Source organism: Pezoporus occidentalis, unplaced genomic scaffold, assembly GCF_034315485.1.
Source record: "Pezoporus occidentalis ecotype Australia unplaced genomic scaffold, CSIRO_AGI_Poc_V1 ctg170, whole genome shotgun sequence".
Taxonomy (NCBI): domain Eukaryota; kingdom Metazoa; phylum Chordata; class Aves; order Psittaciformes; family Psittacidae; genus Pezoporus; species Pezoporus occidentalis.
The window spans coordinates 1243760-1262194 of NW_026913532.1; the positions used below are offsets into that span (position 1 = coordinate 1243760).

Consider the following 18435-nt stretch of genomic DNA (forward strand, 5'->3'; position numbering starts at 1 on the left):
ACTGGACGTCTAGGCGATACGTAAACAGGGGCCTTCGCCGCGCAGCCGCCCGCTGATGGCGTCATTCGCTCTGCCCGAAGGGTTCTGCGGCTCGGACAGGCAGGCAGGCGCGGCGAGAACAGCTAAAGGCCGCCGGACCAGAAAGGCCCCTGGGGGCCTGGTGGGTGGTGTGATGTGCTTGGCTCGGCTCTCGGGGTCCCGCCTCGTTCTCAGGCTGCCACGGAGCGGGGTTTTTCTCTGAGGCCGACCCTGGGCGGGCTTGTCCCCTCAGGCTCGGCTGGTCGCAGAGTGTCTGACTGGCTGATCGGCGCCGGTCGGGCTGAGGGATGTCTGGAAGCTCCTCGGGAAAACAGACGGTGCCGGCTGAGGTAGGCCTCGGGGGGAGGGATGGGGATTAGCGTAGGTTTTAGGCCCGGTAATTATCCCTTAGTCTCTCTCTGGGCAGTTCCTCTTCAGTTGTGTGGGTTTTTTGGTTTATTTTAATGTATAAGGTGCTATTTTGTTTTACTAGTGCAATGCCTGAAAAGATAACTCCCTCATAGGATATTACCGGCCCCCTTGTAAATGTGCAAATTCAACTAAAAATAGGTTTTGTCTGAATAATGTTAAAAGCAAGCGGGCTCAGTTGTTGGTGCTCTTTGTAGAATCATAGAATCACAGACTAGTTTGAGTTGGAAGGGACGTTAAAGCTCACCCAGTTCCAAACCCTTGCCATGGGCAGGGGCACCTTCCACTAGACCAGCTTGCTCCAAGACCCATCCAGCCTGGCATTGAACATTGCAAGGGGTACAGCTAGGAGTATTGATCTGGAAGGTAGGAAAGATCTGCAAAGAGATCTGGACAGGCTGGATCGATGGGCTGTGGCCAGTGCTATCAGGTTCAACAAGGCTCAGTGCCAGGTCCTGCACCTGGGCCACAACAACGCCATGCAATGCTCCAGGCTTGGGGAAGAGAGGCTGGGAAGCTGCTCAGTAGAAAAGGCCCTGGGGGTGCTGATTGATGGAGCTGAACATGAGCCAGTTTGTGCCCAGGTAGCCAAGAAGGCCAACGCATCCTGGCCTGTATCAGCAATAGTGATACAGGACCGGAAGGACCCAGAGCAGTGATCATCCCCCTCTACTGGGTACTGGTGAGGCTGCACCTCGAATCCTGTGGTCAGTTCTGAGCCCCTCACTACAAGAGAGACGTTGAGGTCCTGGAGTGGGTTCAAAGAACGGCAATGGAGCTGGTGAAGGGCCTGGAGCACAACTGTGATGATGAATGGCTGAGGGAACTGGGGATGTTTAGTCTGGAGAAGAGAAGGTTCAGGGGGGACCTTTTTGCTGTCTACAACTGCTTGAAAGCAGGATGGAGCCAGGAGGTAGCTGGTCTCTGCTCCCAAGGAACAAGGGATAGGACAAGAGGAAACAGCCTCAAGCTGCCCCAGAGGCGGTTTAGACTGGATATTAGGGATAGTTTCTTCCCCAAAAGGGGTCAGGCATTGGAATAGGCTGCCCAGGGCAGTAGTGAAAGTGTTCAAAAACTGTGTAGATGAGGCCCTTAGGGCATGGTTTAGTGGTGGCCTTCGTAGTGCTGGGGCAATAGTTGGACTTGATGAACTTAAAGGTATTTTTCAACGCAGCTGATTTTGTGATTCTTGCCCTCAGATACTCCATTGTCTGTTAATGGTCTGTTTGATTAATTCTTACATGTAAATGGCAGAACATTCATAGACCTTTTTGGAGACAATGCATCTGTTCTCTTGCTCCTGTTTTCACAGAGCTCGGTTTTGGCATGTCATCTTTTACAGGTCCTATGGTAAAAGATTATCATGCGGTTGTTAGCAGCAGAGAGCCTGTGATCATTGTGATAATATTTTGGGGACCATAGATAGGCTGAAAAGTAGCTCTGGGTCTAAGTTTTTACACCCGTCCTGGCAGGGTATTTTTAAATTAAACATTGGTGCTGCTAACAGTTTTGTTTTGTCACCATCAGACAGACTTCTGAGTGACAGTCTGATTCTGGATTCCTCATACCACTTCCTCACAAGCAAACAAAACATTTGATTTTACTGTGCTGCCCAACTGATGGTTCTCTGGCGTCTATTTCTGACATCTAAACGCAAATGTCTGCATTGTCAGTGTTATAAAAAGAAAAAAGTAAATGCCACATGCTAAAACATGAGGGGCAGAGGACATAAAACATGAATATGACCTTAATATAAAAAGGATATAAATAAGCCTATACTAGTTTTTCATTCTTATGAGAGTTTTAATTTTTAGTTTGAACTTGTGTTTTCAGAATTTTCAGCTTGTTCAGATTTGCCGATTTGCTACAAAATATCAGTGTGTAAGGTTTTGAATACTAAAGCGTTTAATTGATGCATTCAAAAAACTGCCCAGGTTTGTGGCTAACTAGGAGTTAGTCATAGAATTGTAGAATGGTTTGGGTTGGAAGGGACCTTAAAGGTCATCCAGTTCCAACCTCCAATTCTAATGAAGTTCTTTAAACGTACAATGTATTCTTACATATGCTTGATAAAAATCTCCGATTTTGTAGAGGCAGCTGTACCAAATTAAGGGGAGGAGGGTGCTACATTGAAGCAAAACATTTGTATTTTACCAGGTCAAAGATTGGTTGGCGCATTCATTTGGTGACTTCTTAGGAAACACAAGTATTTCCCCCAGTGCCGTTCCTGTGAAGCCACTAGAAGACAACTCCGGTAGAAACCAGCAGCCGCAGCAAAAAGATGTGTCTTCTGTGACAGAAAGCAGAAAAAGCAAAGTTCTGCCCAGAAAAAGAGCAAAGTCATCTTCAGTAGATCTACATCGTAACAAGTCCAGACAAAACCAGAGCCAGTCTCAAGAAGAACCATGGGTAGATAGATACAAACCTGAAACTCAGGTGTGAGAGTTATTCTAAATGCTGATGTAGTAGTAACATTACAGTGTGACCTGTTGTGATTCTGTTCGTCATCTGTATTGGGCAGGTGCTATGTATATCCTGTTTTACTAGAGCAGGGAAGTACTAGTTGGATTTATTTACTGCCTATAGGTAAGATTTTAGTGAGGTATTTATCTATAGGAAATGCATTTTTCTCAGGCTTCCTGAGGATATAAAGGTGCTGATGAGGTGTTTCCTGTCAATCTATTCTTGAACTTCTGAACCTGTTTCTGAATTTCAGCTGGATGTCACAGCTCCAAGTACTAGGAAAATCCACAGCTAAAGAAAGAGGAGGTAACTGAGTCAGTGCACTCATTATGGGAGATAACAGAAATCATCTTGAGTGTTACTGGGCAGCAGGTAGCCAGTCCATTAGCATGTTCAGAGTACTTGACTGATTGTAGTTTCTGCTATCTACAGTTTGCTTGATGCATCTTGTACATGACTTTGAGGGTGTGGGCACTGTGGTACCTTAGGACTTCAAGGAGAAAGGACTCAAGCCTGTAGTAAACCTGTCTTCACTGGTTCTGCTCTTGAAACAGCTTTTTCACAGTGTGTTTCGAAGATGTTAGCGTGCAAGATAAATGTGTCTTAGTTTTGAGTGCTGGTTTATGTAAATAAGTATAGTACTTCTGTTTTATATTTAGATATTTAATATCTTGTCTCTGGAGAGGAATTGAGTTGCAAGGCTGGAAGATCAGTAAGTTGCATGAGATTTGCAGAAGTTCAGAAAAGCTGTGTAGTATTACTATCGGTAGAACCTAAAAAGTACCACTTCTGGCACAAACAGGCAAGATTGTAATGTTACTTTAGGAATAATAAATAAATAATCATTTCCCAACAGACAGTGATGTAAAATTGGTTGTTGGAGGAAACAGGCTGAAACGATTATTCTTAACTGTTCCACTTATTTCTACATAGTATGTTCCAGTTTCATATGTTTATGCTTGTACCTGTCTGTTAATATTCCAGTCAGCGTGTATTCTGTTCTTGAACCTCATTTTTACAGTCTTGGAAACCAGCAGGTGTGTATATGTACTCAGTATATTTTGATCTTGTTTTAGAATGACCTTGCTGTGCAAAAGAAGAAGATTGAAGAAGTTGAAGCCTGGTTAAAAATACACGTATTACAGAGGCAGCCAAAGCAGGTAATACTGCTAAAACTAGCATCTGGGGTTATAAAACCGTACAAATGAGCTGGATTCAATTTTATTTTCATTTCAGAGAAAAACTCACCTTACAATGCAATAGATACATAATCACTACCTGTAAGAAATCTGGTAAGGACATAGATTAGAGCTTGTAGATTTGTTTTGGGCTTATGCTGCCAACAGGTGGATTCGGGTTTTGCTCAGAAATACTGTTTTCTAGGATCAAGTCAGTTCACACCTTTGCAGTTTGTGCTTGTAACTGTGTTTTGTCTTCCACAGATTAATTTTAAGTATCTTGAGAAATTCCCAGTTGCACAGACTTGATATAATAGAATGTTTTTAACCTTGTGATTGATAAGAGGCATTCCTATACACAACCATAATTTGCCAGTCTTGCTTAGTGTTTTTCAGACCTGATTCTGCAGTTCAGTGTCTAATGTTTCTAGTCTACATGGTGTGCAGTTAACTAAGCAGATGCATTAAAAACTAAGAACGAGGCTTTCAGAGTTTGAGTCTAGCTCTTTCTATCTGAAAACCCAACAGGTAAATTAATAATACAAAATATTTAGCTCTGGTTTTATTGGGAAAAGAGAATTGTTACTACAGAAATTAAAGAAGAAACTCGGCTAATATTTATCTTCAGCCAATTTTCAGTCTTTATGTATCTTGTTTTGCATTTTTTTCCCCCCTCATTCCCCCTCCCCATGACAGGGTGGCTCTGTTTTACTGCTGACTGGTCCTCCTGGTTGTGGAAAGACTGCAACTATACAAATATTAGCAAAAGATCTTGGTGTTCAGGTGCAAGAATGGATCAATCCAATATCTTTAGACTTTGCAAAAGAAGACGTAAGAAATATGTTTGGCCATGGTAAGTATTTTGCTTTTTAATTTGCCCTTCCAGTTATTTTTGCATTGAGTTTTCTTTTGTTCTTTTGTGTCTGTCACCTATAAAGTCACAGCCATGTGAGCCATATCCTTAATGTTTAATAATTTCTGCTCTTAGCTGAAAAGCGATTTAGGTTTTGTTGGTTGTTTTTTTTTTATTACAGTGTTTACTCCAAAACAATTTGGAGTTCAGATCAATATAGAGAGCTACATAGTAGCCTGGATATCATTTGAGCCAGTTAAAAAAAATAGCTAAGTCTGTCTTCATGTGCGCCCTCAACTGAATTCTACCCTTTAAAAATTCTCTTGGTTTTGCCATGTGTTTGCCAAAGGTCTTGTCTGCTGGTATTCAGTGGCTGCTGTCAGAAAGTACCATGAGTGGTATCAGTTCTTGTGGGTATTTATATTCTACTTTGTATAATACAGAATACATATTTTTAATTAGTTTTCTTTTTCAGACTCGGATTTTCATATGTGTCCGATTCAGGCCCAGGCAGCTGTCTTTCAAGATTTTCTATTAAGAGCAAATAAGTATAACAAACTTCAGATGCTTGGGGAGTCCTCAGAAAATGATAAAAAGCTCATTCTTATTGAAGTAAGTGAAAATTTGTGAAATCTTGTTTTGAAAACAGTACCTTTTATTGTAACATTGACATGCTAACTAACTTCAGTTGGTGGACGGTGTTGTAAGAAGTCAGTCTGCTGTTACTGCAGATGAGTTCTTTATTACTTCTTAAGTTTTTACAGCAGTCTAGAACTAAGCCTAAATATAAACTAATAGGCAGAAACTGGAGAGTAGTTTGTACACAGAAATAAGATTATATCAAAACATAGACCAAACCAGTTTTCAGACGTCATACCCATGTTTCTATATGATTAGCTTTCTAGAAATATGTATGCGTATAGACAGGAAGAAGGGGAAAAAACCTCTCACTATTCCTGTTATTTAAGGATCCAGGAGAGTACAGAAGATATGCAAGAAGTAACACAATAGAAAGCATTTGAAATTCAGCATTCCTGGCTTTATACAGGGGACATTATTTAGGGCAGAGATATGAAGTCTAGGGGTTTGTAAGCCATAATGGGAGATACAGGAGAAGATGTGATTTTTACTTATTCAGGAGTGTGTTTCAATGGCATTTTCTTTTTGAACTGTTCTATTTATTTCTTTCTTTGTTTTTTTTTTTTGAGAGGAATTTTATGATAGTCAAGTTGTCTGTAAAATTTCAAGGAAGTTTCATCTTTCAAGAAAAAGAATAGAGGAGACAAAAATCCTAGCTGAGTGATGTGACATACTGTAGAATTAGAAAGCATGTTTTTCCGTGACTGCATAAAGTCTCGTGTAGGTGCTTTCATGTATCAGTAACATATCCTGCTCTCTTCATTGGTGGAGCTGCTAACTTGGATGTTTATTTTCTGTGTAAAACTCAGTCTAGCTACATAAACACCCAAGGTTGTTTCTTATGAAACAAGGACAGAAAGAAAATGTTTACTGTATTTTTTTATTTTTTTTTTTTTTACTGTGAGGGTTGTGAGGCCCTGACACAGGTTGCCCAGAGAAGCTGTGGCCACCTCATCGCTGGCAGTGTTCAAGGCCAGGTTGGATGGGGCTTGGAGCAACCTAGTCTAGTGGAAGATGTCCCTGCCTGTGGCAGGGGATTGGAACTGGATGAGCTTCCAGCCCAAACCAGTCTGTGATATGTTTCTTTAGATAATTGTTTTCCATAATGAAAGAAGGAAATACTATGCTATAGGTTTTTTTTCCTTATTTTTTTACCTGGTTATCTTCAGTGTTAGTCACATGCAAATTTAGTTGTGACTAGCTAACTAGGAATAAAACACATGTAGCAAGTGATGTGCCATAACTGTCTATGGGAGAGAATATTTACATCTAATGTAATGACAGCAGTTCTTTTGTTTTGAATAGGACCTACCTAACCAATTCTATCGAGAGCCTAGAAGCCTACATGAAATTCTCAGGTCAGTTGCAAATTAGGTTTTAAGGATTAGCTTCACCCACTCACAGTAAACTGGAGTTTGATTCTTACCATACTTATGTCTCATTTTAGGAGATTTGTTCGTATGAGTAGATGTCCACTTATATTTATTATATCGGACAACTTCAGTGGAGACAGCAAGCAGAGGTTAATATTCCCAGGGGACATTCTAGAGGAGTTGCATATATCCACTATTAGGTAAGATCTTTTATCTCATTAAAACTTGATTGGAATTAATGAGAAGTCAGAAACTAATTTTTTTTTTTTTTTTAATGAAATCCAACAGTTTCAAGCCTGTTGCAACAACAAATATGATGAAAGTTCTTAATCGAATTGCTGCAACAGAAGCTAGTTTGGTAAGTCATCAAAACTGATAACTTGTGCAGTGCTTGCACAAGTTACAAGATTTCAGGCTTTTGTATCTGAAATAATGTTACTTATCTTTGTTGGTATATTTGTTTGATCTTTGATAGCAGAGCCTCACACCCTCAAAAACCCTCACTGGTCCCCCCCAACAGAAAACGGGGAACAAACTGAAAGATGTCTTGTTTTTGAGATCAGTTCCACTTGATTTGTGGTCTAAGTCTTCAAAGTTACCGCTGAAGATTCTCCTGTGTTTTACAGAAGCTGTATATATATGAAACAGATAATAGGAGCAGAAATAATTTTCATTGTATTCAGCAAGGTGAGAAGAGGTCATGAGGCCAAATCCTGTATTATTCCCGACCCATTTTCATTGCGACCAAGTCTGATACCAAGTGAACCTTGCAAAGAATTGTGTACTTTATTCTGTGCAGTATGCTGTATACAATGTGGCAATGTGCTTAAATGGATTGAAAGTTTTAAAGTTAGCAGTATTATGTGGTTTGAGCACACGGTGGATGCTCATGTAGTCTATTTACGGTGTCTGTCAGAGCTAGATCCCCACAGCCAGGGTAATATTCAAATGCTCCTTGTCCTACTTTTTCTTACTGCTTTGAATGTTGCTTTTTATTTGTAGAAGAGAGGAAAGAATTTTGCTCTTGACAAAACTTCTCTGGAGTTGCTTTGCAGAGGTTGTTCAGGTGATATAAGAAGTGCAATAAACAGTCTTCAGTTTTCTTCTGTGAAAGGTAAATACCTGTGATTTTTGTTAAGACATTCTGACCACTTCTGCTGTAAAGGCATTCTGTTCACTGTTGCATCACAGCTAGGTGAGCTACGTAAAATATTTTTTATATGCTGCTGTGGAGCAGGAATAAAATACACAAAGGTTTTGTGTTTGTGTGTGTGTGGGAGGGGATTATTTGTTTATTTTGTTAAGCTGAAAACATTCCATGTCATGACTGTTACATGTCATCTAAAAGCTGAGTGCCATCTGCAACTGTCCTGATTTTGGCTGCAATGTAGTTAATTATTTTCCTAGTAGCTGGTGCAGTGCTGTATTTTGGCTTTAGTCTGAGAACAAAGCTGGTAACACACCAATGCAGAGCAGGGCTTACACTAAGTCAAGGGCTTTTCAGCTTCTCATGCTGCCCTGCCAGTGAGGTCACAAGAAGCCGGACACAGTCAGGACAGCTGACCGCAAGTGGCCCAAGGCATATTCCAGACTATAGCACGTCATGCTCAGCATAAACCCCAGGAGGAAAGTAGGCTGGGGGCTGCTGCTCAGGAACAGGCTGGGCATCAGTGAGTTGGTGGTGAGCAGTTGCTTTTAATTTGCATCTCTTGTTTTTCTTGGATTTTATTTCTCTCTCTTTTGTTATTTTTTCATTACAATTTCTTATAGTGTTGTTACTATGTTATTTCAATTATGAAACTGGCGGGGGAGCGAGTGAGGTGCTGTGTGGTGCTTAGTTGCCATCTGGGGCTAAACCACAACAGCTATGTGTATATTAATGTAATTTAAGAATAGGGAATGTGTTTGGATTCGTATACTTTATCCTGATTGTATTTTTGTTTTTACTGGTAGACTGCTCACTGGAGGAAGAGTTTTGGTTGAAGAAGGAAAGGAGCTCCATGGTAAAATGTGAAGCAGCAGTATCTAAAGTAAGAAAGAAAAGTAAAGCTGATATTTCAGAAGACCAGGAGATACAAGCTATTGGTGGCAAAGATGCTTCCATTTTTCTTTTCCATGCTCTGGGGAAGATAATTTACTGCAAAAGTAAGAAAACTTTGACTTGCTCTTCCTTTTCGTGGGCAAAGCATGTCAGCTGCTAGAAGCTACCTTTGCTAAAGTAAGGCTTACAGTGACCTCCAGTTTCTGTCTTTGGTCATTAATAACAGTATACCACCAGGAATAAGAGTTTGTGGTCACTGAGATTGCAGCTGTCCGTATTTATTAAGTAAATGAATGTTTCATTAAGTTGTATGACATGTGTAATAAAATTGCATATCTCTAGTTGCATTAGTTCCTTGTGCTGTCATGCATGCAAAGCCGGATACATACCAGCACATTCATTGCTTTGTACCAAAGCAGTTTTTGCCTTTGTGCAGAAATAGACATTGTTGTACTGCTACATTCTGTACTTGTCTGTATTCCTAAATACAGAACGGCCCTGCAGCCTCATGGCTACTGCCTCCATTATTTGTGCATCTGCTCTCTTGTCCTCCCTACTTTTTATCTCAGCTCTTTATTTCCCATTAATAGACATTTGTCTTCTGTCCATTCTGATCTGAAAACCTCTTCCACCCTGTTGTACCATATCTCCCTTTGTACCTCTCCAAACTACTTTCCACCTTACTACTACTGAAAGTTCTACTTTTTCTACACCAGGTTCTGTAAATTTACAGAAACAGCCTGCTCCCTCTGTGTGGTTCAGTATTGTTTTTTTAACATTAAAACTATAATTCATACGCATTTGCTACATATTAAACTAGTACTGTCTGCACTTGGCTAAATCAGGATCTATTAAACCACTGGCTCTCCACATTTCAGTGATGATTCACCACACCAGTTCTAAAATTAGCTGGTAGAATTGACAGTAGTTGAAAGTGATGCTCAGTGTATGGGAAAACTGCTTTTCAGTAGCTATGCCTGTCAGTTCTTGCTCCTAACTTTTATTCTAATTTTGAATATTTAACCTGAAATGTGTGTCATCTGGCTTTTTTGATTATGTGCAGAAATGTAGCAACATTTCTGATACTGAAAGACTAAAAAGATTGTAAAATCCTTTGTAGGAGAACCAGTGTCAGAATCAGAATTCCCTCAGCTGCCTGCTCACTTATCAGAATACCGTCGGGACACCTTGCTTATTCAGCCTGAGGTATGTCTGTAATAGCTACTTGATTCCACTTTGGTTTGAAAAAAACCCAAACAAAACAAACTCTGAAGTGGTTGATGCAAATTCTTAAGCACAGGGGTTTTGTCACTGATTTTAGTATATGTGTATTCAGTCTGTCCAAGTTACAGAATAATTACTGTGGAAGAGACCTCTGGAAGCTAAATTCAAATGAAGAGTAGGTTCCCAGGAACTAGATCTGTTGAGTTTTGAGGATCTCCAAGAATGGAGACTCTCACTTCACTGATGAACTTGAGGTGGAAAGTGGACTTGTGTTTGCTGTATCCTGTGATTTAGCTCACATTTTTTCACTGTGCTTTGTTAATAGGAGTTCACCTTTCTGTTACCACCCATTGAGAGAGTTGAATACAGTAATGGCTTCTGCCCCTGTGTCCCTCCTTTTAGCATTCTCTGGGAACAAGCCAACCTTCCTTTTGTATATAAGCATCACTTCATAGACCATGTGTGCCAGCTCCTGAACCATCCAAATGTGTTGTATCTCTTACTAGATGCACTCGTAAAACTTGGAACTTTTTCTTTTCTTTTTTGTTTCCTAATAGGATATTGTGGAAAAATCACATATGTCAGGAAGCATGTTTAATTTATACCTTCACCAGAACTATGTAGACTTTTTTTCTGATATAGATGATGTAGTGAGAGCCAGTGAATACTTAAGCACTGCTGATGTCCTTTGCAGTAACTGGAGTGTAAGTGTCACCTTTTTATACACACATGCTGTTTTTAATACTCTTAACATCGATTTCCTAGACTTTCCTCTAAGTGTTTATGAATGTTTTATTTCACACTTGCAGCATAGGTGACAGTGAGTTGTTAATGAATGCTGAAGTAAATCAACTATAGAAGAGATGCAGGTCCAACTTTTTGTCCAGTATCTGTCAGTATTTTATTATGGCAGGCTACAGTGTTTGCAAAATACTCCACAAAGTATTTTTAGGTAGAATATATTTACTGTAAAAATGTTCTGCAGCGTATATGTCTTCTCCTTGATGTAACTGAACTGCTTTTTCGATCAGCTGCTTTGAGTAAAATTTCACAGTAATCTCAACAAATTCTGTGCCTGTTGTGTCCCTGCAATTACAGAGTGCATTGTGATTCACGTGAGACACACTGTTCACATTATCCTGATTTCTGTCATAGGCACGTCTTGTGATGGAAAAATACAGTGCATCAGTGGCTACCCGAGGGGTGATACATTCAAATATGTCCAGAGCCTTTGCCCATCACCAAGGAGGGATGGGATTCCGCCCTTTACATAAACCCCAGTGGTTCTTTATCAGTAAAAAGGTAAATGATTTTTTTTTAATTATTTTATTTTATTTTTTGACGGGGAAGACAGTTGAATAATGTTGATGGTATTTGCTCAGAAATCCTGTTTTGAGATGAGCCACTTATAAAAAGCTCTTGGTTGAAGAGTTACATTTTATTATTCCTTTAATGGAAAAATCAATTGGAGGCCTCTGACAAAGTCTGATTCAAGTGTTCAAGTTGGCTCACTGCTGGGAGAGTCTTAATCCTAAATTAATGGAGACACAAGTATTCCTAGAAGTCAGTTTAAGATTTTATGCAGTTTAAATCATATTAAACTGTTGCATAAGTTTAAGAAATTACTGCTGGTTTGCATTTATCAGTAATAGACTGCTCATGAGATGCCAGAGCTCTTGACAGTTTTTTACATTTGAAGTGACACTTGCTGTATCTGGCCTGGGTGGGTGGAGGATTCTCTAATCAAAGGATAAATATTTCTGGAAATTTTAATTTCCAGAATTTAATTTTAAAAGGCAACAGTGAAGGATGTCACCATTTTTACAATCTGTATATGTTAACTGTAATGGCTTATATTTTTTCTCTCATCTTATTTTTCAGTAGCCTGTATGTAGTCATCCAGCAGGCAAAGAGAAAGTCTGCCTTTTGCGGTAGAGAATATTTACGTTAATGATGATGTACCAGTTTTTTATTTGCATTTCTTTTCCTCCTAATTCTTACAGTATCAAGAAAATTGCCTTGCTGCAAAATCTCTCTTTTCAAGCTTCTGTTTACCACCTGAGTGTCTTCAGACTGAGCTATTGCCTTATCTTGCTATGTTAGCAAATCCAATGAGAAATCAAGGTAAATTGAGTGTAACTTTTAATCTTGGACTCTTCCTTTTTTTTTTTTTTTTTTGTAACTAAAGCATATGGTGCTATTTTGTAACCCCAGATGTCAATACTGGCTGTGCTTTTGCCTCTGTTAAGAAAATACTTATGGTAAATGCATATAAGTGATACCCCAGAATGTTTCTAGTAGCACAGCCAAAATTCAGGCTATCCTGCTGGGTTTGAAACAGTATCAAGAACATTTAAAAAACTTAATGTAACTGAAATAATTCAAATAAGTATCTCTCTTGGCAGAAGTGAGACCTGTATGATGCTTTTAAAATGTGTAAGATGAGGTCCTCATGTTGCAGTATTTGAAATCATTTTTCCCTTTTCCTGGTATGGATTTCTGGTATCTGTGCTTTTGAACCCTGTTCATCCTGTTGCCTTCTCACTCAGATTCTTCAGATTGTTGCACAGCTTTTCTGTCTGCCCAGATACTTACTAGCTTGTCTAACTTGGGTGGAATCAGCAAACTGCTCATCTTGCTCTTCTTCCTTTTTTTTTTCCACAGGGTTATGTTTAAGAATGTATTGAATAGCCAAGGTCCTAGTACAGATCTCTGTGGAACTGTATTGGCATTTTTTTTCCATTGCAGGCGTTAACTGTTAACCTTGTACCCCTCTCCCCGCTCTGTATTAATTAATTGCTTCTCAAACTTTATTAATGAAGGGGTTCTCTTAGGCTTCTTTTAAATCTAATAGAAGATTTGGTGAGAAGACTTTTGGAAACCTAGTAGGCAATATTAACTAGATCTGCACTGCTTATTTATCCTTTTCCTGTGTCATCAGCAGCCTTAAAAGGCTTTCAAAAGCCTTTCCTAGAAAAAGTGAACAAAATTCAAGTTTGCAGTGCATTCAAAAAATGTGTAACCTGAGGTAATCCAGTAGCAGACAGTTCATGTGGAAAAACATACTTTTGTGGTACATAATCATAAAATTGTTGTTTAGACATCTGGGTTGCTTATGCTATGTTAATTACTTCTACTAAAAGGCTTCATACCTAGGCTAAGGCCTTGACGCTGAGATGAATTAATTTTGTGGGCTGTGGAATAATAACTCTGCATCATAAATACACAGTTGATGAACATCACGGATTTTGTTTTTATTTTATGGGAATATGGCAGGCAGTTTGGAGAGTTTGGCAGTGTTTTGGTATCCAAAATAATGCAAATATATACAGGAATACTGGACTAAAGTTACAAATTATTTACTTTCCAGTAGTTTTGATTGTATGTGTGTTATGATCTACCTAATGTGATACTGGTGATTCTTTATTTTTTAGCTCAGATTGCTTTTATCCAGGATGTTGGGAGGCTACCACTGAAAAGACATCTTGGGAGGTAAACTGAAGTTCTGTCTTTTCTTAAAGAGAATAAGACTGTTTCCTCCTCGTTTTCCTTTCTCCTCACCTTCCTTCTATATTGAGGAAAAGAACCCTTTCATAGAGAAACATCTTCCATGCACATCTGTGATGTGACAAACCTAGTGCATGATCTGAATAAATATATTTTAATAATCGAAAACATTCATGTGAGAATAAAACTGAATTGATGCAGAGTATATGGTGCTCTGCCTATTATTTATTGTGACATAATCATTAATCTGGACATTTCACAGAACATTCTGGGTTCATGTGTGTTAGGGGTGTGAGAAGAAAAACATAACAGGGAATTACTCTTACTTCTTTGGGATATATTTACTGTTGTATATCTATGGAACTCCAAAATACTTAAATGAGTGCTTCCTCTGAGATAGCAACACTGGTTTTCATGTTGTGGATTTTTTGCCTACTGGACTGCTTAGAGTAAACCTTCATTTAGAATGCATTTTTTAAATAAAACTATCCACTGAAGTTCCTCTGTCCTAGATGTTAAATAACTGAGTTACATTTCTATCACTTTGATATCTTTGAACTTCATCAACAGTTTTAATTGTGTTGGCCTGTTTCTAATAAAGGATCGAGATCACAGCTGGGATGAGAGTTAACTCTTTCATCCCTCAATCATGAGAGTTTGTTAGGGCATCTGACAAAACATTCCATATTGGTCACTGTGGAATTGCTGTCTGAGTTTAACTAAGGAATACTGGTGTGTAAACTGAAGGCTGTGTTACCTAAGAACCACCCTGTTCCCCAACAGTTGTGTTAAAAGGCCTTTTGGTTGCTAGGTGGGAAGCAAGCAGTGTCCCTAACAGGTGTATCTATTTGCAGTCTCCCTTGTCTGAGCCAGAATGTTTGTAATTTTAGAAATTAATTGTATTAATTGCCATTCACTTTGTCTGCAGCACACCTCTAAATACTGTTCAGTGTTTCATATCTGTATTAATAAATTGGATGTGTGTCACTTAGGGTTTTATGTGACAGGTAATTTTCTCCTGAAAACATGGTAATCCTTTTTCATCTCTTCACTGTTTTGGAAATGAAATACAGAGAGATGTAGGTAGTTTAGTAAGCATTTGCTTCCTCCAGGAATCCTAATTGAAAATAATTTGTGTTATTAAGCACTTATTTTAATAACTTTTGTGCAGCTGTTTCAATGGAAATAAGAATCTTACATTTATTAATATTATAATACAGTTATACATCACTGTAATAATTTTATGCTATTGTAATAATATTACTATATTATCATATTTAGCAATATTGTTTATATACCCGCTTGTAGGATTGGGAATGGTACTGTAATGAGAAAACTGGCATTGAGGAGAGAGCACAGTGTTTGAATAGCTGGGATTGGTGTCAGGATGAGTTTTTGTCACTAACTGTGTAAGTTTTATTCCAGGGTGGAGTGGGAAAAACAATAAAGGAACATTGGTAACTTGCTGGTAGAAAGATTGAGAAGTCAAAGAGATTTCCTTTCTATTCCATTTTCCTAATATTTATTTTTGATTTGCCTGTTCCATGTTAAGTTGCTTCCTGTCCTGAAGGATTTCGGTTTTGGCTTGGAAAGGGTCTAATGCACTGTGGGCTGTTGTCAGTAACTTAACTGGTCATGGTTCGTGTGTGTGAAGAAAGCTGAGGAAAACCACTGTCACCAAAAAGTTCAGTTTCAAGGAACAATGCATACTAGGGTAGCCATGGAGCACAAACAGGATCTGGTGTTTTGCTGTTGCTATGTAGGGCAGAATTAACATTCCTGATGGAGGGTGTTACTGGTGAAAAATGAGAAAGCTATTAAGCACCAGTGAAGAAGGGTGGCCTGTGTGGTACACAGGCACTCTTTTCTCTTGCAGTTTCTGTGTGAAGGTGCAGGCATTTTGTCATGGTAACTGACTGTTGCACTCATAATTTTACAGGTTAAAGCTTGAAACACTTACTGATAAAGATCCTGGTATACCAGACTTATTTGTTAGCTCCGAGGGGGATGGTGCTGATGCTCATGCTGTGGAGGCGGCTGCAGAGGTGGAGAAAACCACGACAGATGAGGATGAATCAGGTGGATTCCCTCTCTCTTCTAGCCAGTGCAGTGGAAGTGAACTACCTTGTAGTCAGCCCCAGCCTGTTGCAGCTCAAGCAATCATGGAAGAAGACGAATTACAAATAGATGAATACGATAGTAACTGAGTACTACAAGACTGTACTGACTACTAACTTCCTTGAATGAATTCTTACGCTGGAGAGGCTTTTGCTAAAGAGAGTATGGTCTGACCAATACTGCTTTAGGTACCTAGGCTTGGCCTCCCAGCCTACCTAAATGTGCTGTGTCAGCATCAAGACAGCTCTCTTCAGTGTCACATTGCAGTGTCAGTCCTGAGCTGAGTACTAAATTACAGGCTATTCATTGCCTCTACTGAGCCATGAAATAACCTATACTGAAAAAGAGGATAATGAATGATGACTGAAATTAGTTTGAGACTGTAGATAAGCAGTGTCACATTGAAATTATTTTTATTTTTTACACGTTTTAATTTGGTTTGCAGTTGTACAGTGTGTTTTCTGAGTACATGTTTGAAAATCTGTCAGTTTTATTAAAATTCATACCTTCAAAAAAAAAAATAAATTGTGGTTTGGAAGTTCAGCCCTTCAGAAAAAGAGATTGAAGTGTACAGTCACCAAATTATTCTAGATTTCTTTTTGAAAGACACTTCCATATCTTATGGAGGGGAAAATACAACAGCCAAGCATAAGTCCTTCTCATCCTTTGTATTCTGTTGGAAGTTAATGGTGCAGTGTGCAGATTTTGTCCTGAAATTGCCATTGTGCCAGGGGAAAGAATAATCTCATTGTGGTAGACTGTTCAATATGTCAGCATTTTTCTGTAGCTGGGATTGCTCTGTGCAGGACAATCTAATACGTTGTGGTGGTTAATGGTACCACAGGAGGAAGAAAAAATAATCAAAGCAACCATCTCTGAATGTGTAATGTGGATTTGAGTTTCTGTATTGCTTACACCTAAAGTTGAGTAGAAAAAAGTATGTGCTTATTCAGCATGATGTTTGAATTAATGCTGCTAAGAAAAAGTCCAGCTTTGCACCCTCTTGAGGGACAGTTGTAGTCTTTCCATCTGTAGCTATTTAATTTTGAGGAGGGGAATTTACTCCTTATTCTTCTGTTACAGCTATTCTCACTACAGCAAAGGTAAAATGGTTTTGGCTGTTGGTGCCTCTCAGCACCTTTCCCCCTCTCCAGGGTGCCTCAGGTGGGGCACTCTGGGCAGGGAGTGCTGTAGCACAAATGGCAGTAAGGTTTTTAATACTGGTTTTTAATTTGCAAGCAAAACTGTAAGGTTCTTTGTATCTGTTCAGCTTTTCTTACAGTAGGACTGGGTAGCAGTAGTAGTAAGTAGACCTACTTTCACATCAACTGCTTTACACTGCTATTGGCCTTCCCTTTCCTAAGCCAATATTCAGTACTCACCTGGTTTGCTATAAATCATAGTAGTAGAACTACATGTTCAGAGTAATTTGTGTAAAGCCTCTTTTCACATTAAAACAACATTAAGCATTATTCTCCTTAATAATCTCTTGTGTTTAAATGTATATGCTCTTGCCTCTGAATTGCAGTGGCATGCAGTATGCGAACAGGATGAAGTCCCAGATTGCTGAAGGGCTGGTGAGTAACCTATTAAAGGGAAGTGCTGGCAGCTGTTAACCTTGTGTAGCTGCAGGCAGGCTCAAGAATGAATGTCAGCACTATGCCTTCTTCTGGGTCCATTTTGGCTCTCTCAGCAATGTTAACAAAATTCCAAGGTGGAATTAAAAATGGCCCTTCAACCACCAGCAATTTAGGAGACACTGAGGAAGGAAAGAGATGTGGATTTTTTTTAGTATAGTGAAAGAATTTCAGTGACGGCCTCTGTGAAACACCCCCGGTTTACATTTGAACCCATTCAGCACACTGTCTCTACATGTAATTGTCAGGTGGGGTGTGTTCAGTGCAGACGATGTTTTGCCACCAGCTGTGCGCATGTCAGCCCCGGGCCCCCTGTATCTAGGGAGATGCCTCTCCAAAGGGAGGGCAGCCTTGTTGCCAGAGGGGTGCTGGTCGTAGCCCACTTAAACCTTTATGGCCACTTACAGATGGTCTCGTTGCAGCCAGAGCAAAACTCAAGGGCAACGTGAAGGCAATGAGCCTCCTAAGCAAGATGTAAAAAAGAAAAGTTGAAGCCAAGATGATTTTTCTGACCCCTGGAACAGTCTGAGGGGCTGCCTCAGGGCTGTGGTGCAGAAAGATGGTCGAAAGAAGGGAAAGGCTGTCCCAGGATGAGAGAGGGGTTGGGGTGAGGGGTGTTCCTGAGGGAAACTCACCTCCTGAGTTTCCAGGAGGTTGTGGGAGCACCCAGCACTGGGAATGGTGGTAAGGGGGCTTCCTGAGGGAGTCGCTGCTCCTGGCCCTGCAGGAGGCTGTGGACGCCATTGCTGGGGGTGTTGTGGGGAGTGGGAAGGCGGGTCTGGGTCTGGGTCCACTCCTGGGCGAAGGAGCAGTCCAATGCCTGTGTGAGGCTGCCCAAGAGAATGGGAGAGGAGGGGGAAAGGGGAATAGGGTAGGGGAAAGGCAGTGGGGCTCCTTGCTCGCGGGTTATCTTGCATCCTGGCCATTTTCCCCGCCAGAACCTGGGGTGGTTGTG

The 18435-nt window shown here is 39.9% G+C and overlaps 1 protein-coding gene across 4 annotated transcripts; it reads left to right on the forward strand.

The window, feature by feature from the left end:
• The first annotated feature begins 176 nt into the window (after positions 1–176).
• On the forward strand, positions 177–16329 carry RAD17 (RAD17 checkpoint clamp loader component). Of its 4 annotated transcripts, XM_062613871.1 has the most exons (16): positions 177–368; positions 2605–2883; positions 3987–4070; positions 4785–4941; positions 5417–5553; positions 6886–6938; positions 7028–7153; positions 7242–7311; positions 7956–8067; positions 8907–9098; positions 10115–10200; positions 10776–10922; positions 11374–11520; positions 12222–12342; positions 13653–13710; positions 15665–16329. In XM_062613871.1, exons 1-16 carry the CDS (start codon positions 327–329, stop codon positions 15930–15932), a joined length of 2079 nt encoding a protein of 692 aa, XP_062469855.1. In that variant the 5' UTR covers positions 177–326; the 3' UTR covers positions 15933–16329. The 4 variants fall into 4 exon arrangements, with proteins under 4 accessions (XP_062469855.1, XP_062469856.1, XP_062469857.1 ...); XM_062613872.1 differs by lacking the exon at positions 10776–10922; XM_062613873.1 differs by lacking the exons at positions 177–368; positions 2605–2883 and having other exon boundaries at positions 3706–4070; positions 5404–5553.
• The last annotated feature ends 2106 nt before the right edge of the window (positions 16330–18435 follow it).

Excerpts from the sequence above, each read along its gene's own strand:
- RAD17 (XM_062613871.1), top strand. The coding sequence starts at position 327 with ATGTCTGGAAGCTCCTCGGGAAAACAGACGGTGCCGGCTGAG. Across the intron at positions 2,884-3,986 it reads GATACAAACCTGAAACTCAG|AATGACCTTGCTGTGCAAAA; the intron begins GTGTGAGAGTTA and ends ATCTTGTTTTAG. Across the intron at positions 7,312-7,955 it reads CTGCAACAGAAGCTAGTTTG|AAGAGAGGAAAGAATTTTGC; the intron begins GTAAGTCATCAA and ends TTTTATTTGTAG.